Raw genomic sequence first — 25,807 nt, forward strand, 5'->3', positions numbered from 1 at the left:
CCTCATCTGCAAATCATGGAGACAGCAGTGTCTGTCTGTCTGTAGAGGGAAGTTTACTTTTTTTTTTTTTTAGCACCTTTGTCTCTAACTGACACATTCTTCATAGAAGGAATGATAACTGAGTCATAAAATAAACTTCTCAATCCATACTGTTGTATGTTATAAGCAGTTTGTTTAGTGTGTTCCTGTGATCTCTCAGGACAGGATAAGTTTGAGGCACTGTTTCCCTCACCGCTACACCACAAGCCCAGTGTCTCTTAAACAGTAACTGTCTTGGGAAGTCTACAGTTTCTTTAAATGTTTTCTTCTAGAATTCCATAAAATGCTCCTATGTGAAATGTCAGGAAAATAGATCTTGAAAGTATCTGATTTCAGACTTGAAGAGAATCCATTAATTGTATGGATAGGTAGGAATGAAACTAGGGCTTGCCGAGGCCACTTTAGTCAAAACTCACCTGCACCTTTGAACTACACTCACTGTACTGTACATTCAAACTTATGTAGAAACCACGGCAGATTTAAGAGTAAAAATATGTGTGCAGTGTAAAGCCACAGCAAGTTCAAAGTGCATAGGATTGTAAGTATAGGACAGTATGCATGAAAACACTTAGACAGCAGCTTTAACCACGTTGACTGGAGTTGAAATCGTATATTTATTCTGGTTTTCTCCCAGGTAAACTGCCATGTCTGATAGTCAACTTGGAAGAACAGTTCCCAAACCAGAATCTCTTTCTCTGACCATTTTGGGGTGATGAAGGAACTGCCAAATATACAGAGCACAGAGTGTTTGGAGCTTGCCTTGCAGTTTGTGACTTGCTGGGCTTGTGCCACAGAGGAGTGTGGGCTTGGTGTCATGGGCTGTATGTAGAGATGCTGATGAGAGAACAGAGCTCTTGCTTTTTTGGCACAGATAGTCTGTTCCTTACGCTGTTTCTGTACCTCCCTTTTGCTCTGCCTGTTCTGACCAGTCTGCTGTTCTTGCTTTTTTGGATTGAGAAGACAACAAATGAGTGTAAAGCAGCAAGCAAATTCCTTTACCAGTGGTCCAGTTTCATTCTTTTGCAGCAAGGCAGAAATAGAAGTACTTCGTTGTGATAAGGAAGAGCATTTGTGATTGTGTGTGACTGGGGAGGGATTAAGTGGAATGTGATGAAGGGATGGGATCTGAAAGGGGAGAAGGAAGACATGATAGTTTTAGTACCCAGGCTGCTTTTCCAGCAAGACTGCCTGGCTTTCCAGTTAAAAAAGGGTCTGGAAGCTAAACTTAAAGCTACTATGCTAATTCTTCCCTGCTGACTTCCTGCATGGACTTAAAATTTGCCTAGGTGGAACAGGTACTACTGCAGTAACATCAATAATGCTATTCTATGGAATGTCCCTTTATCCAAACATAGAGAACTGCTTTAGTGTATGCTACATGGTCATTTGTAGGAAACCAATAACAACAAAAGAATGTTTGTCATAAGACAGCGTGGAGCACAGAACACTGTTTTTCCTTTCAGGTCATTCTCTCTCTGGAACATGGGCTGTGGGCTCCAAATCTTCATTTCAGTACCCCAAATCCAGATATTCCTGCCTTACAAGATGGCACTTTGGAGGTGGTTTGTAAACCAACACCAGTGAAAGGTGGCCTTGTCAGTATCAACTCCTTTGGCTTTGGAGGTGCTAATGCTCATGTCATTCTGAGGCCAAATAAGAACAAACACCAGCCTCTGGAGAGTTGTAACATGCCAAGACTGGTTCAAATTTCTGGCAGAACCCAGGAAGCTGTGGAAATACTAATTCAAGAGAGCAGAAAACATGGAGGATGCAGCCCATTTGTAAGCCTGCTCAGTGATATCTCTGCAGTTCCTGTGTCCTCCATGCCCTACAGGGGCTACATGCTGGTTGGCACTGAGAGCGACATCAAAGAGGTTCAGCAAGTTCAAGCATCTGGTAGACCACTCTGGTACATCTGCTCAGGTAGGTGTGCAGTACTGGGTCAAGGCTTCTCCATTCCACTGTAGATCTGGGGCTTGAGCAGTTGTATTCTGTGCTCTAATGTTGTTTTCCACTATAGCACGAGGAGATATTTTGCAACTCTGCGATGTGTCTAGGAGACTTGTGTTTCCTGTATTTTATGAAAACTTTCCAACTTAACTATCTTCTGATGATAGCAAAGTCTAGAAAAAATAATAAGCAGTGCCTAATTTGGAGGATATTAGAAAGGTGCAATGTTTTGCTCTTAGAGTTCTTTAACTGCCAGAGCAAGTGTGTGATGTCTGATCCTATTACGGGGTGTTACTAACTCTCACTTTCTCCATGCCCCTCCTACAGGCATGGGAACACAGTGGAAAGGCATGGGCCTCAGCCTTATGAAGTTGGATTTGTTCCGCCAGTCTATATCGCGTTCAGATGAGGCTTTGAAGAACACAGGCCTGAAGGTCTCAGACCTGCTTCTGCAAGCGGATGAGAACACTTTTGATGACACTGTCCATGCATTTGTTGGACTAGCTGCTATTCAGGCAAGACTCAAATGGCTAGTGGAAGGGGGTCATGGACTCAATCCACATAAGCATGTTCTGCTAATGTGTCTTTCTGACTGGTAACACATTATACCAGTTAATGGAAGCTTGTTTTGTGTAATCAGCAAATGGCAGCTGTTAGAAATATCTCTGGCAGTTTCAGGCTCTGCCATTTGCAAGATGCTTGGGCTAATATAGATCTGAACTGATTTGCATGTGTATCTGTGTATATGTAGTGCAGTTTCTTCTTTTAAGAGACTAAGGAATGTCTTTAAGTTTTATGTAAATGTTTGTGCCAAGGAGCAACGTTCCATTAAGTGTCTTCGAAATTTTGTTCTGCAAATTAACTAAGTGATGCTAAATCAAGTCTCTTTTTAATTCTGAGTGTCAATATGGGATTCATGGTTTCTTTACAAACTAGAGGACAAGCTTTTAAAATTATGTGGAAAACTGGTCTTGCCTTTTACTTTGTACAGACCTGGATAACCTGAATAACTTTGTACAGACCTGAGTAACGTTCTTGGCAACCTCGTGTTGTTGGAAATATTTTCCAGTGTAGTGGAAAGCTACATTGTGGAGGGGTCCAAACAATAGCGGAGCAGCATAACAATTCTTGAGATTGCTTTGAAAGTAGGATGGAGCTACAGCTGGGGGGGAGGGGGCGGTGGGAGAGAAGGCAGTGAGGCCAAGAATGTACCAAAAAGCCATTTTGTTATGTACTTGCTGGTGCTGTGTGCCTTTGAGGCCTGACACCTGCTCACTCGGGCATGGAATCGGTAATTGTACTCTTCCTTGCAGATTGCTCAGATTGATATGCTGAAAGCTGCAGGTTTGCAACCTGATGGGATTTTGGGCCACTCAGTGGGAGAACTAGCTTGTGGCTATGCAGACAATTCCCTAAGTCATGAAGAAGCCATCCTCGCTGCTTACTGGCGGGGACGATGCGTCAAAGAGGCCAAATTGCCCCCAGGAGGAATGGCTGCTGTTGGTAGGTATCCCCTTACCACAAGAGCGGTGCAGGAAAGTGCATCTGATTTCTGTATGGCATTGGGATAAAATTGGTCTCTCAAAAGTGTTGATGGAAACTATAATTTCTGTAAAATTTTGGCCACTGTTGCCTCTTCTTTGTTTTCTTCTGATGTAGAACAGGTTATTAAATTTTAAGTTGATAAAATGGTAGTGATCTGTGTCCTGCAATACATCAGAATTTTGGTAATCCATCCAAAATTTAAGTGGAAATGGAGGGATTGGTTGTTGGGTGACCAATGACAGGCCTGATAAATAGTCACCTTTAAAAGGTGAAAATCTAAAGCACTGGGGTTTTTGGCTCTTGGTAGATATTTATCATGCACACACAGATGTGTATGTGTGTATATATATATTCTTTTGTATTAAAAAAAAAAAAATTCTGATTGTCTGCAAGAGTAATGAGAGGTGAAGCTAGTAAGCCACTGTTATGTAGTGGGCAACTGGCTAGTGGAACTTACTAATAGCACTTTAGGCCTAATAACACTAAGGCATAAGCCTTCTCCTGAATAAGCTTTCCCTAGTATTTTTGTAAGTCATATAGCTTTGCCCACTGTTGGGTGAAATTTTGACGCAGTAGTTTTTCTTTGTGTTGTGGCTTCATAGTGACTTACATGTTTAAAAGTAAAATTATTATTGGTAGCACTGTTGTTCTTCTCTTTCTTATTGAACATAGTTGTCAATTAAAAACTGAAACACTTAGGAGAAAAGCCGTTGCTGGTATGATGCAGTATGTTGGGCTAGATCACTTGTTACAATCCTAGATTTCTTAATTTAAGTAAAATTACAAAGGACTAAGTAAATTACAGTCTTACCAAAGAACTTACCTTGGAGTCCTGCATATAATATGTTTTTCATAATCTCATGTTGAGTTCAAGTTCTTCCTGTGACTCGTATCCATGTAATGTATGACCAGATGCTGCATGTGTTAAGCTAGCAGGCCACTTGAGTTCTTGATTTCTAGAGATACTTTGTGGCTCTCAAGCAATGCAAGCTAGAACAGGGGAGAGAACACGTGAGCTTGACTCCTAGAAACTAAGAGCAACATGAGACAAAACAACCAATTCTGTAGCTTTGAAAGTGTGGCTGTTACCTCCATCCCATTCATTAATGGGATGGTACAAAGATTTGGCCTTCTGTCCATGTGTTCAACATCACTGTGATAAATGTCATGTTAAAGCTCTAGGATAAATATTCTTGACTTTTGCAGAATCGCTTTTAAGGGAGGAGAGGATGTCTTTCCTTCCATTTTACAAAATGCTGAATCGACCACAGTGACTGTGGAGTTTAAGGTTGCCTCCCCTCATGAAGCGCAGAGCTAGAAACACTTCTGTTGTCCTGTGGTCTTCCTTCTGCAGGTCTGACATGGGAGGAATGTAAACAGCGCTGTCCTCCAAATGTGGTACCAGCCTGTCACAACTCTGAAGACACTGTCACTGTTTCAGGGCCTCTGGTGAGCATGGAACTGATACAGTGTGTACTGGGATTGTAATTGGGATCTGTGAAGTTTGGGTTTGAAGAAAGCATGAAGCTCAGTTAGAGCTCAGCTGCTGGTAAAGGGGAGCTGGATTGAAGTGGTGGAGGGGACATGGTGCTTTGTGTAAACTTACACACTCAAATACTCTGAGAGGAAGTGATGTTAGTGCCTCAGTAAACTAGTAATAAAATATCTCTTATAGCCATGGGTGTAGTGGGTGATAAATTATAAGACTGAGAAGGGCAATAACCTCATCCCAGCTATGGTTCCTCCTTAAGTGGCAAGTGATGAAGGGTGTGGAGTTCAGGGACTCATACAGATCCCAACATTGTGTGCTTTTCTCTTAGTTCACTTATATTCCTCTTCTTAGGCCACCGTGAGTGAGTTTGTAGCCAGACTGAAGCAGGATGGTGTGTTTGCAAAGGAGGTTCGCAGTGCTGGCGTCGCATTCCACTCCTATTACATGGCCTCCATTGCCCCTGTGCTGCTCCGTGCCCTGAGAAAGGTAACGCTGCCAAACTGGGGCTCACGGGGCTTGTGCTCGGGCACCTGGGCTGAGTGTAGGCGATGTTGAGCTTAAGGGACTTCTTTCTTCGGGAGGAAGAGGAAATCTCTTGAAGAGCATATAGACCTCTGTGAGACCTAATGTTTGGAATCCTTTGACCCCAAGCAGAAGGATGTTCTAAGCCATCAAGCTGGGAAAAATGGCCTGCAAAAAGGAGGAGCTGCTTGCTTTTGCTTTTCATATTGTTCTCTATCCTGTTCCCCTTCTTTGTCTGTGTGTAGGTCATTCCACACCCTAAACCTCGCTCAGCACGATGGATCAGTACATCTATCCCTGAATCTCAGTGGCAGAGTGATCTGGCCAGGAATTCTTCTGCAGAATACCATGTGAACAACCTAGTGAATCCAGTGCTATTCCATGAAGGTTTGAAGCATGTTCCAGAGAACGCCGTTGTAGTAGAGATTGCTCCACATGCTCTTTTACAGGTATTGTATTTGATTGTTTCAGTACAATACTATATTGATATGCTGCTGCAAGAAGGAGATTGGGGGTCTGAGGACTAGGGAATACTGCTGCTTTTCTCTTTCTCCCCCCCCCAACATTCTGAGAATGCTTTCTTCCTTCAGCAGTACTTTTGAGCCTTTCCTGGTTTTAAAATGTATTTTTTTGTTTGTTTCTTTGTGGTTTTTTAGGGGGCAGTATATGTTAATATTTAAAAAAAAAAAATTAAAAAATCCCTAACACACTACACTTCCTCATCTAGATATTCACGTTACTGCTTTATTCATTGCTATGCATTTCAGATAGCTGACAGTCAGCTTTCTAAACTGCACAAAGAGTAAGAAAAGCATTTCATTGTTTGGATCTAATGGAGAGTTGTATGTGAAAATTGGGGTAGAGCAAGACATTCAAGACTTAACGGACCTTCTCTATGACAAAATCTGTTACCATCTGTAAACTGAATTTGGTTTGACGTTTCTGTCTTACAGGGTGGTGGCTGGTTAGTGGTGTTTTCCCCTCTTCTCCTAGACCAAGTAGTCTGAGACTACAGCAGCTTGCTTTCTTCTAAACTCCTTTCTCTAATGAGATCTGATCATTACTCCTTTCTCCCCAGCAAATAAGAATTGATCCTTGTGGAATTATCTCCATAGCAGAGAATGCAGAACACGAGGTGCATTAGGATGTACTTGTTCCACAGGATCAGTGGTGTGGTCTTATGCCTGTCCCTTAAGTCTTAAGGACTGGTCTTTTTTATTTGGTCTGTGACATGCAAGAGGAGAAAAGTCTTAAGGAGAATAATAGTTACTTGCGAATCAATATTAATAGTTATACAATGCTTTTGAGTTTCAATCCAGTGTATATTTACTATGTCATGTTATTTATGCTTTGAAAGTGACTTGAAGCAAGACTTGGAGCAGACTTTTTAAATTGGGCAGATATTTTTCTCTATAAAGAGACTATTTACTTCATGTTAAAATCATTGAACAATTTTGGACTCTAATGCAAGTGACTAAGATTTCGTCAGCTGGGTTTGAAAGTGTTCCGGTTTTCTCTTCCCTCCCTTTTGTTTCTCATGTAAAAATCATGGGATCCAATTGAAGAGAAGATAGAAATTGGGTCAGGTGTTCAAGGCTGCATTTTCTGGTCTAGTGGCTTTTGCTTGGAAGATGCTTCAGACTAGAAAGTGCTGCTCCTGGGAAAGGAGCGTGTGCGAGTGGGAGACATGAGAAGGTGGCTTTGCAGTTCTTTAAATGCAGCTTTTGATTTCACTTGACAATCTGCTTGGGAAAGGGATATTTGTGTTTCAGCAGAATTACATTAATGTTACGTAGGTTCTGCTTTACCAGATGTGCAGCAGCTTGGGTTGCTGGAAGGGTACTCTTCCCTGTGGCAGTGGTGTGTGTTCTAGCAGCTAGCACAGAACTCTTGGCACAGAAACATAAATGGTTTGAGATCTGTAGAGGAAAATTCAGAGACAATAAGTAATACCTTCCACTGGTGATTTATGGACTCTACTTGACCAGGCTATCTTGAGGAGAACTTTGAAACCAACTTGCACCATTCTACCTTTGATGAAGAAAGAGCACAAAAATAATTTGGAGTTCTTCCTAACACAGATTGGAAAGATTCATTTAACTGGGTAAGGAGACTAAGGGAGGAGGGTGAGTGGGATAATGGAAGGCAATTCAGGTCTCTTCTCTAACATGCATGTCTTCACAAGGATTGAAATACTCCTTCAAGAAACCTGGGGAAAAAATGGGGTGTACATTTGTGCTTTACATGTTCACTTATGAAGTGTTCCTTTGGGTTAGAGACTGCTTGGGCTGGGAAGGTGCCTTTTAAAGATAAGGTCCATTTAAAGGCCTAGGAAGTCTGGAACTAGCTCTTGGAAATAAACTTTGTATCTTGTAGACTATTAAAATTACAAATTTGGCTGCAGTAAGTGTTCATGGTACTCTTGGAGACATCTCAGACATGGAGTCCAAGACCAATTACTGCCTGACCTCTAAGTATTATGATCAGTTTTTTTTCCCCCTTCTCCCTGCCCTCCCTTCCCACATTATCTTGATTCTTTTTGTCTTCCTAGGATAAACGTTTTTGGAAATAACTTGTTCCCATCTGTGGAATACCCTGTCCCTGTGGGAACACCCCTCATTTCTCCATACATCAAATGGGACCATAGCCAGGACTGGGATGTTCCAAAAGCTGAAGACTTTCCAGCAGGTTCCAAAGGCTCTGCATCTGCTTCAGTCTACAATATCGGTGTGTTTGTCTCTTTGGGGTGTTTCTTTTGTTTGTTGTTTTGTTTTTTCTTTTTTTTTTTGTAAAACTAAGAAAAGGATACTCAAAGCAGCATCCTTGAAGCCATTGTCTGAAGCTTAGTGTTTGGTTTGGATTGAAAAAAAACCAGATCTATTTCTGAAATGGAATGAAAGAACATGAACAGAGCAGACTCTGAATCAGACTAAGAGCAGTTTTGAGGGCTGCATTTGTCAAACAGGATAGTTGGGGAAACACCTAGAACCTGTTGTAGACACCGAGGGGACAAGATGTCTTTATTCGTGTTTTTATTATTTTTATTCTACTCTTTACTCTTTGGCAGATGTGAGTCCTGACTCTCCTGACCACTACTTGGTTGGTCACTGCATTGATGGCAGAGTTCTGTACCCAGCAACTGGGTACCTGGTGCTGGCTTGGCGAACACTGGCACGATCTCTTGGCATGGTCATGGAGCAAATGGCTGTGATGTTTGAAGATGTCACAATTCATCAGGCTACTATCCTTCCCAAAAAGGGTGAGTAAGGAGTGCTGGCACAACTGTGCCAAAACTGTGTAATGAAGGTGAAGGGAGTGGGAGGAAAGGAATGCATGGGAAAAGTGAGGAGGAATGCAGGAAAGAGACTATAAAGAAGAGGGCAGCATGACTGAACAAAGAAGCGAATTTCTACAGTCAAGTAGTACACGTTATAGTCACCTTTATTACATGTTGTGAGCTGTGAGTCTGGAGATAGTGAAAGAGAGTTCTGCTTGAAGATAGTAGCGTCCTGTCTTCAATGTTTCTTGCAGGATCAGTACAGCTGGAAGTAAGACTCATGCCTGCATCCCGCTGTTTTGAGGTGTCAGGAAATGGGAATCTGGCTGTGAGTGGTAAGTGAAAGAAGTGTAAGTGTATATACTGTCTTAGTAAAATCCATGATTTATGAACAAGGATAATGATTGTTATTCTTGTTACTGTGCCCATCAGGGAAGATTTCCCTCCTAGAAAACACTGCTCTGAAGAACTTCCATAACCAGCCAGATGACTTTCGGACTCAAGTAGACATGAGCTCAAAGTTGGGGCTCCTGAAAGAAGATGTTTATCAAGAGCTGCATCTGCGTGGATATAACTATGGACCAACTTTCCAGGGTGTTCTAGAATGCAACAGTGAAGGTGAATTTACTTTCAAAAGAAGCGTGATGAGCATAGATATTGTAATGATGACTATTTGATCTCTTAATTCCATTTGTGCTAACAGTTCACCCGACTGTGCTTTGTGTGGTAATTACACTTTTGTGATAATGGAGAACAACCAGGAATTCTGATAATAGTTTTTCCAGTGCTCTATTTCCAATGTAGAACTGACTGTTGGAGTTTACAGGGGAAGCTGGGTACATACACCAGACTTGGCTTGTAATAAGCAGTGACATTCTGGCATCTGTTGAATGACCGGATAGTGAGGCTTTCTATTCCTCTTCTGCAGCAAGCGCAGGGAAGGTTCTGTGGAATGGGAACTGGGTGACCTTCCTCGACACTCTGCTACATGTGCTGATCTTAGCTGAGCCTGGCCGCAGTCTGCGCTTACCCACCAGGATTCGTTCAGTCTGCATTGACCCAGTGCTGCATCAAGAGCAGGTGTGCCAATACCAGGACAATATAGAAGGTAACATCTCATGCTTGAGTTTTGCTGGTTGTTTTGACTGCCATGTGGGTGAATGGATGAATTCCTAGGTAGTAGGATGGACTTTAGGGGGCCCTCTTGGTCTCCAAGCTATTCTGCAGCTCTATAAGCATGTAACAGCCTGACACTGTTCATCAGATCACCTGGAACAAAATACTTATGTTTTCAAACTTATATTTCTTTCCTGACTTTCAGCTTTTGAAGTTGTTGTGGACCGCTGTCTCGACAGCCTTAAGGCAGGAGGTGTTCAGATCAACGGCCTTCATGCTTCTGTGGCACCACGCCGACAACAGGAACGGACCCCTCCCACCCTGGAAAGATTCTGCTTTGTGCCCTACACCGAGAGTAACTGTTTGTCTTCCAGTGCCCATCTTAATGCCTATCTGGAGCATTGCAAAGGTAGAGTGGGATTGGTTTCTTGTCACACTAGGGAAATCCTCCAGCCTGACAGAAGTGGCTGTTCATACTACTTGGGAACACGCAAGAAATGAGTGTTGGTCTCTGTAGAAGACTTCAGCAGGGGTCTTGTTTCTGTACGTGTGCTAGAAGCTAGAAACTAGTTCTGCCTGAGATATCTAGGATGTAGATAGGAGTAAAAAGCCATGAGGAGAGACATCTTACCTTCTGTAACAGTCATGGTGTCAGATGGCACAACCCTCTCTGCAAGTAGAGAGGCACATCCTACCTAGGAGAAATCCAACCTAGTTGCTTCAAACACTGACAGGAGAGCTTACTTCCTCAAGTCTTTAACCTTGTTTTGGTTTTCCCTGTGAACTGCCAAGATAGGTAAGGTGACGTGTTTGTTCCCCTTTGATTGTGGGCACAAGAGCATATCCAAAAAGAGAAAGTGATTTAGTGAAGCATGCCAAAAAAAAATTGTTTGCTACAACAGTAGAATAGGAGCAGTTCAGTCTGTTGTGAAACTGGTAGCTAAATACAGTGCTCTTGGATGGGAAGACACCCACTCAGCTCATCACTTTAAATGCCTTTTCATCAAAGGGAAAAAAACCCCACTTTTTAAAAAGTTTTTATTTTAGTGATGAATTTTGCTTTATCTTGAGACAGTAATTTCATCTTTCAATATTGGTAAAGTGTCTTCATGCTTATTCTTAAATTTGGCAATAGATTTCAAAGATTTTCCCTTTCTTTTTTTCCTTAGTTTTCCCTGCAGTGTCCAAATACTGTCCCCAAAAGTTTTTTTACATATGCTGTGGTAAAAATATTTTATATTTTGTAATCCTGTTCCTGATATTAGTCAGGATGAGCTATTTTCCCATTGATTTATAAAACAAAAAAGCATTTTAGTATTTTTATATCTGCAGAAACTTAAAATTTCCCTCCACAGGATCCCTAAGTCAATCAGAAGTTTTCTGTGAGTTGCCCTCTTACCCCAGGTAACTTTAGTGGCTTAGTTTGTCTTACCACAATGCCTACTTGTTTGGGGCCTGCCACTACTGCACAATACATAATCTTGTGAAGGTCCAGAGGATACACTGTACCTGTGTGACTGGGCTGATGATAGAGAATGCTGTAATTTGTGGTGCTGATCAGCTGGTGTAGCAAATGGAAGCAAAGAGGAAAAGAAAATTTTTTTTAAAATCTGACTCTTCCTTTCATTTTCCCTTCTATTCCATAGGTCTGATCCAGAACTTACAGTCTAAGGTGGCAGTGCATGGGGTCAAACTAGTCATTCCTGGACTAGACACTGCAGTGGCTGCTACAGGGTCCTCACCCAAACAGAAGGGCCTTCAGCATATCCTTGCTGCAATCTGCCGTCTGGAACTGAATGGGAACCTCCATTCTGAGCTGGAACAGGTTGTGACTCGAGAGAAAATGCACTTCCAGGATGACCCTCTTCTCAGTGGATTGCTAGATTCTGTGGAGTTGAAGACTTGCCTGGATGTGGCAGTGGAGAACATGATCAGTCATAGGATAAAGATAGTAGAGGTTAGTTGGAGGCCTGGGATAGGACAGTAGCTAGTGTTTCTAGGCCTTCCTAGAAGGCATGCTGATTGCATGCTTCTGTTGTTCTGGATATCATTCAGATAACATTCATGTTTCAACTTGGTTTCTCCTTTTCCTTCCTCTTTTTCTCTCAGGCTATTGCAGGAAGCGGACAGCTGTTCTCTCGTGTCAAAAGTATTCTGAATACTCAGCCCCTGTTGCAGGTGGACTACATTGCCACCGACCGCGTCCTGGAAAACCTTTCAGCTTATGAGAAAGAGCTGCAAGATGCTGGTGTTCTCTCTAGCCAGTGGGATCCATCTAGCCTTCCTTCTGGAAATCTGACCAACGCTGACTTGGTGGTGTACAACTGTTCAACAAGTGTTCTAGGGAACACCACTGAAATCCTCTCTAATTTGGCAGCTGCAGTGAAAGAAGGAGGGTTTGTTTTGCTACACACCCTTCTTAAAGGAGAAACTCTTGGGGAAGTTGTGGGTTTCCTTACAAGCCCAGATCTGCAGCAGAAACACAGCTTCCTGAGTGAGGTAAGCCTCCTGAAAGGGCAAACACTTCCTTGGTGGGTAGCCTGGAGTCCCCTGCCTTCAGAAGCTCTGATGGTGAATGTTGAGTAGGTGTCACTTCCATACCTTTCCATTGAGGCCTTCTGCAGAAATATCTAATAAACACTTCTTCAGAAGAGAGGGCTTGTGAATTACTGGATATTACCTACATATTAGGTTGAGAGAGTAAACTGTTGCTTCAGTCAGGAAAGCCTTTCTTAATGCATTGAACATTATTCCTTGTCAGTGTTTATCTGTCTAATCGTGTGAAAACAGTGGCCAGGACAATTCCTTTTTAGTTAAAATACTGTGCTGCATTGTTGGGTGGGGTACAGCTTTATCACTGTGGGATCCTAAAATGCTTCAGTATCAGAATATCCCTCTTCCTTTTGATATCACTGCTAGGAGTGAGACTTTACAGACTAGTTAAGTTCTTCTAAAATTAAAGTGCTCCAGGAAGGAAGACTTTTCTCTTGTACTCTTCTTTCGTCTTTTCTTCCCTTCCTCCTTCCCACTTTATCTGATTCCATAATGAGATACAGTAAAATAAGCCCAGAGAAGTTGGGGGAGGGGGAGCAGGGTGTCTGTATTATATCTTCAAACCAGTATGTTATGCAGATTACCTAGTGCCAAAGCTAGCACAAGAGGAGGAGAGTGAATGGCAAGAGTAAGGGTGGGAAGTGGGACATCACCTTCTCTTGGCAGCTGTTAGACTAAGCAGTAATGGGAAATTGTGCCTCTACTGAACTTTCCTATTCTTCCTGATTTGAGGGAATGTAGCCTCTCAGTTCTCTTCCTTTAGAATAAGAAGAGAGTAGCACTTCTAATAGTTTAAGTTTTTTGTTTATAATTCTGGAGTGGGGTAGTTGGATTTTGAATTTTTCAATTATATGGATTCTAGCCCTTTACTTTTTGCAAAGATTTTTTGAGGAGATTTGAGAAGAAAGGGTGATCTTTTGCTTTGCAACTTTCCCAGTAAAGAAGGGGATAAAAAGACACTGAGATGCTACTGAAGATGATAACATAAAACATAGATCTGTCATAAATGTCAGTAGCCTGGTGTTAGCAAATCCCTCGGATAAGATATGTGAGTCGAATGCACCTTCTCTAAAGAAAATGATACAAGGCAGGCAAGAGTGGGCAGGACTTAATATAGTTCTCAAAGTTTTCTAGATACAGTTACTGTCCTTACTCCTTGATGTAAGGGATCACACTTCTGCTGGTTTGTGCCTAGCATATGAAAAGTAAATGGATGCTTTCCTGAGAGCTTGCAACCATATTTCTTTCATTCACATAGTAGAGCCTGAAGTGTTTCTGGATATACCATACATGCATTTTCATTCTTTTTTTCTGAAATACCATTTCAGTGTAACTTAGGTATAGGGGTGCTTCTTCCCTGCTAGTGTTTGGGTGCTTCTCCCCATCTCCCCACAGACAGGGCTTTTGTGACATAGACTAGACACACTCAAATACCCTGTGGGATTTGATGGCGTGGTCACTGCTGTGGGTTTTGCATACCTGGTAGTGCTAAGACTAGTTCCCTAACAAGGGCTTTGATATATTTGTACTCCTGCTTTTTGGAGATCCTTTAGGGAAGAAGGAGTAGTCTAGATGTGGAAAACATACTGTTATGTTAATTAAACATATATTTGTATCAAGACAACACAGAACAGATGCCAAGTTTTCAAGCAAAAGGAAGTAAGAGATGGACAGGGCCTGCTATTTCTGGTGAAGTTGTCTTTAAGGAGTCTCAGTGTGAAGTATAGATGTGACTTGTAGTTTTAATTGACTCTTGATTTTGCTCTTATATTGTTATTTTACTTGATTTGACAGGCACAGTGGGAGGACTTATTCAGCAAAGCCTCACTGAATCTAGTTGCCATGAAGAAGTCATTCTTTGGCTCGGTTATTTTCCTGTGTCGCCGGCAAGCCCCTGCCAAAACACCCATTTTTCTGCCAATAGATGAGACCAATTATAAGTGGGTTGAATCATTAAAGGTAAGAATTTTTGTGTTCTGTGTATGTGAATTTCCAAATCTTATACTTTCAAAATGAGATATTTAGTAATGTTAAAATGGGAGTGTGTGTATGTTCAGTTGCTTTTCATAAAATAGAAGTTATTCATCTCTGCCAAGGATATGAGATCTATTTTCTTTGTGGTTCCTGGTAAAACAGTTTGGGTTTTGTCCTGCAGGAGGTCTTGGCTGACCCATCAGAGCAGCCTGTGTGGTTGACTGCCACCAGTTGTGGGAACTCAGGAATTTTGGGAATGGTGAACTGCCTCCGCCTTGAAGCAGAAGGCCACCGAATCAGGTATGTAAGCACGCCCTTGAGCCACATTTGGGAGATGAGGTATTTCTGTGTTAGTTTCTTTCCAGGCCTTTACCAAAATAAACAAAATGACAACTGGTGTCTTCCAGGTGTGTGTTCATTTCCAACTTGAACTCTTCATCAGCTGTCCCACCCACGAGTCTTTCTTCCCTGGAGATGCAGAAGATTGTTCAGAAGGACCTGGTGATGAATGTGTATCGTGATGGAAAGTGGGGCTCCTTCAGGCATCTCCCATTGCAGCAAGGTAACTCCTTTAAGGTCTGAGGATTGCTTGCAAGGTCTTGAATCTGAATGAACTTTGAATAGAAAACGAGTAGCTATTGTTCCTACAGTTACCTTTTATTATTATTTTAATGGATAATTTTGAATTCCTCTGCTGCAACTCAGAGCAAACAGTGGCACACTCTGATATCAGGAGAAGGGATAGGCTGTTTAGAGTATCAGTAGTATTGCAGAGTAAGAAAGAGCATTCTGCAGAGCAAATGGAGGAGGAGGTAGCAATTACACAAGAAATTTACTCCTTCTGGAAAGCACGTACCTGTGTTGATGTATGTAAGTTCTTATTGTTCCTTCTTCTGCAGCACAACCTCAGGAGTTGACAGAATACGCCTATGTAAATGTGCTGACTCGTGGAGACCTCTCCTCTCTTCACTGGATTGTCTCCCCACTTCGACACTTCCGCACAACTAATCCCAATGTTTTACTTTGCAAAGTCTATTATGCATCTCTCAACTTCCGGGACATTATGCTGGCCACAGGGAAGCTTTCTCCAGATGCTATCCCTGGTGAGTTAAAATTACAGTGGAAGGAAATGTATTCACGTATTGTTGTCTTAGAAATAATTCACATAATCTCTTGAATGTTAGTTTGGTACTGGCTAAAGTGTTATGCCAGTTTAGCAAGAAAGCATGCAGTTCCATTTTTTTCATATAGCACAATTAACAAACCATGCTCTGAGGAAATGTTACTGACCTCATTGCATAGATACCAAGTGTGAGGTAAAACAACTTGATGGAGGTTCCAGAGATGGACAGGATACATACCAAGGTGAGAATGCTGAAGTTTCATGCTGCTGAACATGCTTGGCTTTTAAGGAAGAAAAATTTTGCACGATGAAGTCATTGCCTGTCCGCAAAATGGAGATGATGTCACCTTGCTTCATAGAAGTTAAGAATTAATGTAATGTCTATGAAATGGTTTTAAAAATCTATTTAAAAGAGAGGGGGTAAAACATGTAAAAATTTAGTTCATTGGGAGATTCTTATGGGTGACTTGAGTAGGGCTGGGTTCCCCTTAATGGCTGAGCAACCTGGCAGGTGTCCCTGCCCATGGCAAAAGGTCGGAACTGGATGGTCCTTAATGTCCCTTCCAACCGAAACCATTCTATGATTCTGTGGGTGACATAAGGGCCTAAAATGTGAATTTACAAAAATTCAGGTTTTGCAGTATATTTTCACTGTGATCATCCTTTCTAGTTTATGTATCATTCTTTTTCAGAGGGACAGAATTGCCTCTGAAACAAGATGTTTTCATGAGATTTCTCTGATGAAAACTGGAAACTAAAGCAGTATCAGCAAGGATAAAGACTTAAGATTTAATGAGACTAAGTCCTTTCCTGCTACTCTTGGAGCGAGATGTTAACTCTGGGGACTTATGAACTGTGTACATAGTAGATGACTCCCAGCACTCTTTCTGTCTCTGGGGTTCTGACTTTCAGGGACCGCTGTTGTAGTAAAGGGATTTTAGAAGATAAATTTCCTTTATAAAAGGTGCTAATGTTCTTTCAGGTAACTGGGCTTTGCAGCAATGCATGCTGGGCATGGAGTTCTCAGGACGGGACCTGGCTGGAAGAAGAGTGATGGGATTGCTGCCAGCAAAGGGGCTGGCCACAGTGGTAGACTGTGACAAGAAGTTTCTATGGGAGGTGCCTGAAAACTGGTAGGTCAACTTCTGTTTTCTGGTTAAGGTTTGCCTTCCTGCCTGAGGCTGATCAAACCTGAGTGCTGCACGATGGGAAATTATAACAGGGCTATAGTGTTTGGAGCAACCGTAGGATTTTGGTTCAGATTCAGTGCAGGAGTTCAGTTCTAGTTTTTGTACAGTGGGTGGGTGGCTTGCACAAGGTTCTCATTTCTTTCTGGGGCTCTTAGCTCCATGTGTTTCAGTATACACTGGGATTTCAGTGTTGGTTATGTTACTGGTTAGCTACTGAAATATTTTTGTAGAATGACGAATCTTGGCTGTGCTTGGTAGCTGTGGTAGTCTGCCCTATGATAGATCAGAGAGTATAAGTGGTTGTCAATCTCAACAGCTTAGCCTTTCCATTGCAGAAAGGCAAATTTCATCAGGAGAATCTACTAGTCTTTTCTAAGGCTAAAGATAATCTCTTTCACTTTGCTCTTTAGGACTCTAGAAGAAGCCGCTTCAGTGCCTGTGGTTTATGCCACTGCTTACTATGCTTTGGTGGTTCGAGGTGGCATGAAGAAGGGTGAGAGTATCCTTGTTCACTCTGGCTCAGGAGGTGTGGGCCAAGCAGCCATTGCCATTGCCCTGAGCATGGGCTGCCGTGTCTTTGCTACTGTAGGTGAGTACTGAGGGCCCAAAGTTATGGGGAAAAATACAGAGTTATAGATAAGAAATAGAGGAAGCATGTGTGTGCACACATGTGCATACATATGTAAGTATACACCTATGTAGGTATATACTTATTCCCCCCAGTATGATCTGCTGTAGCTTTTATCTAGTTTCCAGGCTGAGAACTGCATACATGATAAATACTATGTGCTTAAAACTTCCACAACACAGTCAAATTTATTTACCCCTGCACGCTATATAATCAAAAGTACGGAAAAAGATCAAGGCTTGTTCCTTTTGATTCGGTAATATGAATCCAATGCCTATGCATTGAAAGGTTTGGGTCTTTTTCTGGTCCTTGCTCTACCTTATAAATGAGCAGTACCAACCAGACAGCCTTTGCCTTAAGGTTTGACATCTTGAGAGACTAAGAGCTTTGAAACAAGTGATTGATGGCTGCTCACGGTTACAGTCCTTTGGGAAAAGGTGTGCAGAGGAAAATGGGCTGTTTCATAATAAAAAAAGAAATTAGTGTAAGAGTACTGACATCTTTCAACCTATTTTCTACTTCCAGGCTCTGCTGAGAAACGTGAGTATCTCCAAGCAAGATTCCCACAGCTGGATGCTAATAGCTTTGCCAGCTCCAGAGATACTACCTTTGAGCAACATGTACTGCGAGTTACCAATGGAAAAGGTGAAGTTCAAGAAATATTTTTCCTTTTTTTGTTAGTCGTGCCACATTATGCAATTGGACCTTCTAAAGACAATATGAGTCACTAGAAGACAGGGTTAGGCTCTTGGCAGAGTTGAGTTTATTAAGTAGATGCTTCTCCTTTCATTGCAGGTGTCAATCTTGTGTTAAATTCCTTGGCAGAAGAGAAGCTGCAGGCCAGTTTGCGTTGTCTTGCTCGACATGGGCGCTTCTTGGAAATAGGCAAATTTGATCTGTCTAACAACAGTCAGCTTGGTAAGATGGGCACCAGGAAATACATTTCATTAGGTGTTAGCTACTCACCAGCACCCCCAGATCCCTTCCTGCAGGGCTGGTCTCCAGCCAATCCCAGTTTGTACCTCTGTCTGACATTACTTGGTCTCAGGTGCACAATCTGGCATTTGTTAAATTTTATATAATTGATGATTGCCCAATGTTCCAGTCTGTCCAACCCCTCTGCAAGGCCTGTTGTCCCTCAAGGCAGTCAACAGCATCTGCCAGTTTTTTAAGGCACAGGGGCAAGATTAACCTGATTTCTCTCGGTTGGGAAACAAATTTTTGAATGTTATAATGTGATGTGTTAGTGAAAAATTACAAGAATGTTCTCCTGTTTTAGAATGATTGCATATAGCAAGTGTTGACAGTCTGCTTTCTTATTCTAATTAAATTTCAAAATCATCTTCTTGGAAAACCTTGCTATGAGAAAGAGTCTCTTGTGGAGATTGACAGGATGCATTAGGATTCTAGCTCCTCTGTGACTCTAACTCAGCTGTCACTGGACAAAAAAATGTCCTTTTTAATCTGAGACTAACCATGATATAGCTTGTCCTCTCAACACACAGTTTTTGTGAGTGGAATTTCTGTTAAACTGGTCTGCTTATAAGAGAACAACCTAATGAATATAGCATTTGGAGAGTATATGCAAGAATGAGTTTGGAAAATGTAGAATTCAAGCATCTGAGTGCTTTACTCCTGTGACCTACACAGAAATGTTTCTGAAGCAGAAGATAGATTGTTTTGAAATGTCAGCAGCATCAGGTCATAACCAAGTTGCTTTTTCTAGGAATGGCTCTCTTCCTCAAGAATGTGGCATTTCATGGGATCCTATTAGATTCAATATTTGATGAGGGAAACCAAGAGTGGGAAATAGTATCAGAGTTGTTGAAGAAAGGCATAAAAGACGGGGTAGTAAAGCCCCTGAAGAGCACAGTCTTCAACAAAGAAGATGTAGAATCTGCCTTCAGGTTCATGGCACAAGGAAAACATATTGGCAAAGTTATGATCAAGGTAATGAGATAATGACTTTGATTCTCTGATGCATCTGGCATCCTCTGTAGGTGACTATATTGGATATTTTGATCCATTTTGAGTTGAAATTGTATAACTAGGACAGCACAGGGTCAGTTTTTACTGCTGACACTGTAACAAATGTAGCTGTCAAGTCTCTATGCTGATTCTACAAGGTTCATTCCCATTGACTGAAGGAGCATAGCATGGAAAGATAAATGTATTGTGTATCTGATTGTAACAACTGTTTTGTTTGTTTGTTTCCTTTGTGGCGGCGGGGGGAAGGTCCAAGAAGAGGAAAAGAAATATGCTTTAAGAAAGTCTGAACCAGTGAAAATCTCTGCAATCTCTCGTACCTCCTGTCCACCCACCAAGTCTTACATCATCACAGGGGGCTTAGGAGGATTTGGGCTTGAGTTGGCACAGTGGCTGGTTGAGAGAGGAGCACAGAAGCTCATACTGACATCTCGTTCTGGCATACGAACTGGTAAGCAAAAATTGTAAGGGAACAGGGAAACTGACTGCCTTTCAACAGACCTCAGTTTGTAGTTTCTCTCCATTTTTAAGCCTTCTGTTGGCAAATAATGTCTTGATCTCTTTTCTTTCCTTTCCTCTGTGTATTATCTCACTTTAAACAAACTACTGTCCCCTTTATTCTAAAGGAGGAAGTATCTTTTAACTTGACCTTTTTTCCAACTACTACTTTCCCCTTTTTATGCTTCCTAATTCTATCAACCCGTTTTCTCCCTCACACAATTTTTCTGCAGCCTTACTTTTTACCCCCTCTGCAAAGTCTGCATTTGGCTACCTCACTGACTTGTCCAGTGGCTGTAGCATGTTGGATCACGTGCCACAAGGAGGGGCCTATAAACTCCTTGTTAAAAATACTCTGTCTCTCAGATTACATGTGTGGATGCTTGCTCTTACTCCTTAGATAGCACATCTGTAAAGACGGACCCTACTATCTGATAACATCTGTAAGTGTTTTTTACTCAGTTTTAAGGTGTTAGTTTGATTACAGTTGCAGCGTTGAGATTTCTTATCGGTGATAGTCTTCAGTATTTCCTCATACAATCTCTGTCTCTACAGGTTTCTTCTTTCTTTTGGCAAGCTCACAATTGCACAACTTGCGCAAACACATAGATCAAATATTTCTCAACTTCAGGCTATGCTCTATAATCTGTTGCCTTGCTCTAATCTAGCCATTCTTTCCTGTCCCAGTACCCGAATTCTTGCTCTAATCTAGCCATTCTTTCCTGTCCCAGTACCCGAATTCTTGTTCATTTCCCTTCACGGTTGTACTTCTTCTTCCTTCTCCCCCTCCAACCTTATCACAGAATCACAGAATATGCCTAGTTGGAAGGGACCCACAAGGATCATCGACTCCTACTCCTAGTGCTGCACCCATTCCCAAGAGTCACACCATGTGCCTGAGAGTATCGTCCAAATGCTTCTTAAACTCTGTCAGCCTTGGTGCTGTGACCACTTGCCTGGGGAGCCTATTCCAGCATCCAGCCACCCTCTCGGTGAAGAACCTCTTTCTAATATGCAACCTAAACTCCCCTGACACAACTTCAGACCATTCCCTCAGGTCCTGTCACCAGTCAAAACAGAGAAGAGATCAGTGCCTGCCCCTCCTCTTCCTCTCACAAGGAAGTTGTAACTGCAATGAGATCTCCCCTCAGTCTCCTCCAGCTGAACACACCAAGTGCCCTCAGCCGCTCCTCACATGGCTTCCCCTCAAGGCCCTTCCCCATCTTTGTTGCCCTCCTTTGGACACTCTCCAATGGCTTCATGTCTTCCTTACATTGCAGTGCCCAAAACTGCCACAATATTGCAGGCGAGGCCACCCCAGGGCAGAGCAGAGCGGGACAATTCCCTCCATGGCCCGGCCGGCGATGCTGGGCCTGATGCCCCCCAGGACATGGTTGGCCCTCCTGGCTGCCAGGGCACTGCTGTCTCATGGCCAATCGGCCACCGACCAGCACCCCCAGGGCCCCTTCCTGGCACTGCTTTCCAGCATCTCATTCCCCAGTCTGTATGTACACACAGGGTTGCCCCATCTAGGGGCAGAATCTTGCACTTTCCCTTGTTGAACTTCATACAGTTGGTGATTCCCAGCCGTCTGATCTGTCAAGGTCTCTCTGCAGGGCCTCCCTGCCTTTGAGGGAGTCAGCAGCTCCTCCCAGTTTTGCATCATCTGCAGACTTTCTTGGTATCTCTTCTAGTCCGCATGTCCAAGTCATTTATAAAGATGTTGAAGAGCACAGGGCCCAAGACAGAGCCCTGTGGAATCCCACTAGTGACAGGTTAGGGTTACCTCATTCGCTGTCATTCTCTGTGCTCGATCCGAGGGCTAATTGCTCACCCACCACATGATGTGTTTATCCAGCTCTGGGCCGGACAGTTTGTCCAGAAGGATACACTGAGAGACAGTATTGAAAGCTTTACTGAAATCCAAAAAGATTACATCAACTGGCTTCCCTTGATCAACCAGGTGGGTTACCTTGTCATAAAAGGAAATCAGGTTGGATAAGCAGAGCTTTTCCTCTCATGAAGCCGTGCTGGCTGTGACCAACGACTGCCTTGTCTTTCTGGTATTTTTCAATACCTCCCAGAATAATCTTCTCCACAACTTTACCTGGCACTGAAGTGAGATTGGCAGGCCTGTAGTTTTGGGGTCCTCCTTCTTGCCCTTCTTGAAAATCAGGACAACGTTCGCCAGCTTCCAGTCAGCTGGGACCTCTCCACATTTCCAAGTCTGCTCAAAAATCATTGAGAGAGGTTCTCCCGATTCTGTTCTCCACTTGATTTATTTAGAATATTTCTGAAATTCAAGCTACTGTTTTAAGTTTTGGCCAATTTTTCCCTTGTAGCTGAATCAGGAATTATTTAGCTATTCAGTCCTCATCTAGTCAGAAAATAAGGAGCAGGTTAACCAAAGCCTTATGGTTTGAATGCTTCATCTCAGGCACTGTCTGCCTTTATTTTTTGTAGGCTACCAGGCTAAACGTGTTAAAGAGTGGAAGGCACTGGGAATCCAAGTGTTGGTATCTGCCAGTGATATTGGAACACTGGAAGGAACACAGCTATTGATAGAAGAAGCTTTGCAGCTTGGACCAGTTGGAGGCATCTTTAATTTGGCTGTGGTAAGTAAGATAAATGCTTGTAAGAGGCAGCACCCATTCAAGTGACTTTTTTACTGAAGGCAGTCAGGCTTCATAGTTTTAGTTCTCTGTGTTTCAAAGGACACTATGCTTTGGTTTTACCTAGTGACTAAAGGCTTCTGGTTCTGGCCCCTTGACCTGAGAAGCAACAGTATTTGACCAGCAAGTTCAGTTCTGTGATAAAACAAACGTTGTCCAAGATCTCTGGGGACAGGAAAAATCCCATTTAGAACTTGCCAAAATTGTTGCTGTGGTAATACTGAAAAAATACTGAAAAAAAGCAGACTTAGCAAAAGCCATGGTGTCATATTTTGGGATATTCGGGATATGTCTGTACTGCAAAGTTACAAAAATACATTGTATAGAGATATCCTCTCATATCTGAAGCCTTGTGCCATATTTAAACAGAGAAACTGGAGATACTGAACCTGCACCTTCTTTTTTTAATCCTTCCTCCCACCCCCCCATAGGTCCTTAGAGATGGCATGATTGAAAATCAAACCCCTGAATTATTCTGGGAGGTCAACAAACCCAAGTATTCAGGCACCCTTCATTTGGATTGGTAAGTGTCTGTACAAGGGACAAATAATAACTGCTTTTGTGGTCACAGAAGTGATCAAACTTAGTCGTTTTAGTCTTGCACTAGCCTTCCTTGGTAACATAGCAAGTTTTTCTGATGAGGTTTCTCTCTCCTGCTCTGCTCCCAGGGTGACTCGTAAGAAGTGTCCAGATCTGGACTATTTTGTTGTGTTCTCCTCTGTAAGCTGTGGAAGAGGTAATGCTGGGCAAAGTAATTATGGCTTTGCCAATTCTACCATGGAGCGTATCTGTGAGCAGCGACATCATGATGGACTCCCAGGTAAGATGACTTTACTCATTGCGCAGAATAATCTCTCTCACCAAACATCCAGATGAGAACCAACTCACCAGAGACTTGTGCACTTACCTGGAGTGATAATGAATGTTGAAGGCTGTTTTCCCCTCCCAGCTGTTATCCTGAATCATTCATATGTGAATGAACACTGACCATTTAACAGCACAAAGGAAACGCAGGCCTTAGCTTAGCTGGTTTTTAACTCCGTCCACGTGCTTTAGTTAGAAGGCTTAGTGTGTTCTTTGTTCTGATTTCTCCTCCAGGCCTGGCAATCCAGTGGGGAGCCATTGGTGATGTGGGTATCTTGCTGAAGACAATGGGAAACAAAGACATTGTGGTGGGGGGAACGATTCCCCAGCAAATCAGCTCGTGCCTGGAGGTGCTCGATATCTTCCTGAATCAACCTCATCCTGTCATGTCCAGTTTTGTCCTAGCAGAGAAGGTCTCTGTGAAAGCTGAAGGAGGCAGTCAACGGGATCTTGTAGAAGCTGTTGCTCACATCCTGGGTAAGTGGTCTCACTCAAGCACTGCTGAGCAGTGTCTACCATCTCATTGCTTTTGGAAAGCAGTGGTGCTGCTGTAGGTGCTCTGTTCAGCATCTCCTCCTGATTTCCTGTGGTGTGGGTATGTTGTTCTTGTGAGACTTGTGAGACTGTTTACTTTTTTTTTTTTTTTTTTTCATTTACAGTGTTCCTTCTCTCCAGTAATCACTTGGTTTCTTGTATGGGCTTTACTCCCTTACTGTGTTTACATATGCACACACATATACTCCAGTGTCTTGAGTTTTATTTAAAGTGGACTGGTACTTCTCTCCAATGGAGAATCAACAGGAACAGCCCCCAGAAGCAAAATTCTGGGACAGTATATAATAGGGGAAATATATTACTTACTTTCTCAGTACTATTCCAGCTTTCAAACATTCACCTTGGAATGTCCCCATGCTGCAAAAAGTAGCTTTTCTGTACTAAGTGGCTAACTGGTAGTGTATTCACTAACCAGCTGTCTGTCATCCCATGTGAATATCTAGTAACCACAGCTTAAATATGTGTTACAGGTGCCACGTCCTGTCTGTATTGAACTTGCTTCCTTTTACCATTGTGTCCCCTATTTTTATGTTGAAAGGGAATAATCTCTGTCAACTCTGTCTACTGTGTCCCACTTCAGTTATCTCTTTTGCAGACAGAAGTGTGTATTGATCCTTTGTTTTCTACCAAAAGAGGTACTGATAAATGAAAGACAGTCCCTTGAGTGGTATTTAAAGAATTGTGTGCAGTTCACTGACAGCGCATCTGGCCTCTGATAGCAGACATGGCTTTTATAACCACAGCTGTAGGGTTAGTTTGGAAGGAGGAAGTGTGAAGACAACAAAGGGAGAAGCTAGTAATGAGGCCTAATGGTGGGAAGGGTAGCATCATGGGGCAGCACAAGGGAGAGGATAGGGCAAAGAGCTGTGGATGCAGGTGTTATTTTAAGAGGCTTTTTACAGGTAAGGCCTGTATGTGTTATTATGAGAGGCCTTTTACAGGCTAGAGGAATCATATCCTCCTCCAGTGTGAAAGACATTGTGTTACAATCACCCATCATTGACACTGATAACTTTCATCTCATGTTGTAGATCAGGATTAGTTGCGTTAAGTTTAGGACTGCAGTTTCAGTTAGAGCCCCCAGTATGTGAAATTTGTCTAGCTGACTGACTGCTTAGGACTCGGTCTAGAGCTGATGTGAAAATGTTCTCAGCTATTTATCTAGGACTGATGTATCCCCTGTCATAAATCTGCGCACATTTAATGTGTACTCTAAAGACTAGATCCCATATGACAAGATGTGGGTTCTAGAAGAGGTAACTTGTGAAAGTATTAGATGATCCTGAAAGGTAATTCTCTGTAGCTGCAGTTTATTGAGATTTTAGGAGAAAAAAGGAACTGAAGAAGGCTGCTAGAGAGGCCTAGAGCTGAAAAGAAACTGCTAGTGTGCTGTTTTGTTCTCAGGTGTCCGTGATGTGAGTAGTCTGAATGCTGACAGTTCCTTGGCTGACTTGGGCTTGGATTCCTTGATGGGAGTGGAGGTGCGCCAGACACTGGAGAGAGACTATGACATCGTTATGACCATGAGAGAAATTCGACTCCTTACAATCAACAAACTGCGTGAACTTTCTTCCAAGTCCAAGACAGCAGAGGGTACAGTGTCTGGATTAGGGTTGCTACCAGTCACCTGAGTCCAAATAATTAAGCTTGCAATCCCTTGCTTTCGGTCTAAGTGACATAAACCTCGGTTGGATAATGAAATAAGGTTATAGCTGAACAGCTTTTAAGTGACAGACATGTCACAGGAGTGTATTGACCACTGGGTCAGGCCCATCATTCCTGGGGGCAGGGTGTAAGAGCAAGTGTGAAAGCTGCTTTCTTGC

General features: G+C 42.5%; 1 protein-coding gene across 1 annotated transcript in view; it reads left to right on the forward strand.

Annotated features, from left to right (window-relative positions):
• FASN (fatty acid synthase) overlaps positions 1 to 25,807 on the forward strand; it is a 43,866-nt gene that overhangs the window by 12,937 nt on the left and 5,122 nt on the right. Inside the window, exons 9-38 of the mRNA XM_027716559.2 lie at positions 1,503 to 1,962; positions 2,317 to 2,504; positions 3,303 to 3,492; positions 4,889 to 4,983; positions 5,378 to 5,512; positions 5,794 to 5,997; positions 7,537 to 7,652; positions 8,100 to 8,275; positions 8,616 to 8,807; positions 9,080 to 9,160; positions 9,258 to 9,443; positions 9,754 to 9,933; positions 10,147 to 10,350; positions 11,588 to 11,898; positions 12,051 to 12,440; positions 14,289 to 14,453; positions 14,650 to 14,768; positions 14,876 to 15,030; positions 15,368 to 15,571; positions 16,574 to 16,724; positions 17,192 to 17,370; positions 17,935 to 18,054; positions 18,205 to 18,327; positions 19,136 to 19,359; positions 19,645 to 19,846; positions 22,357 to 22,508; positions 22,997 to 23,088; positions 23,234 to 23,385; positions 23,664 to 23,906; positions 25,389 to 25,577. Coding sequence (XP_027572360.2) covers positions 1,503 to 1,962; positions 2,317 to 2,504; positions 3,303 to 3,492; positions 4,889 to 4,983; positions 5,378 to 5,512; positions 5,794 to 5,997; positions 7,537 to 7,652; positions 8,100 to 8,275; positions 8,616 to 8,807; positions 9,080 to 9,160; positions 9,258 to 9,443; positions 9,754 to 9,933; positions 10,147 to 10,350; positions 11,588 to 11,898; positions 12,051 to 12,440; positions 14,289 to 14,453; positions 14,650 to 14,768; positions 14,876 to 15,030; positions 15,368 to 15,571; positions 16,574 to 16,724; positions 17,192 to 17,370; positions 17,935 to 18,054; positions 18,205 to 18,327; positions 19,136 to 19,359; positions 19,645 to 19,846; positions 22,357 to 22,508; positions 22,997 to 23,088; positions 23,234 to 23,385; positions 23,664 to 23,906; positions 25,389 to 25,577 — 5,578 coding nt within the window. The remainder of the gene's footprint in view (positions 1 to 1,502; positions 1,963 to 2,316; positions 2,505 to 3,302; positions 3,493 to 4,888; positions 4,984 to 5,377; positions 5,513 to 5,793; positions 5,998 to 7,536; positions 7,653 to 8,099; positions 8,276 to 8,615; positions 8,808 to 9,079; positions 9,161 to 9,257; positions 9,444 to 9,753; positions 9,934 to 10,146; positions 10,351 to 11,587; positions 11,899 to 12,050; positions 12,441 to 14,288; positions 14,454 to 14,649; positions 14,769 to 14,875; positions 15,031 to 15,367; positions 15,572 to 16,573; positions 16,725 to 17,191; positions 17,371 to 17,934; positions 18,055 to 18,204; positions 18,328 to 19,135; positions 19,360 to 19,644; positions 19,847 to 22,356; positions 22,509 to 22,996; positions 23,089 to 23,233; positions 23,386 to 23,663; positions 23,907 to 25,388; positions 25,578 to 25,807) is intronic.

The sequence above is a fragment of the Pipra filicauda genome, unplaced genomic scaffold (assembly GCF_003945595.2).
Source record: "Pipra filicauda isolate LSUMZ 115617 unplaced genomic scaffold, ASM394559v2 scaffold80_size11013439_pilon, whole genome shotgun sequence".
In the NCBI taxonomy this organism is placed as follows: Eukaryota; Metazoa; Chordata; class Aves; order Passeriformes; family Pipridae; genus Pipra; species Pipra filicauda.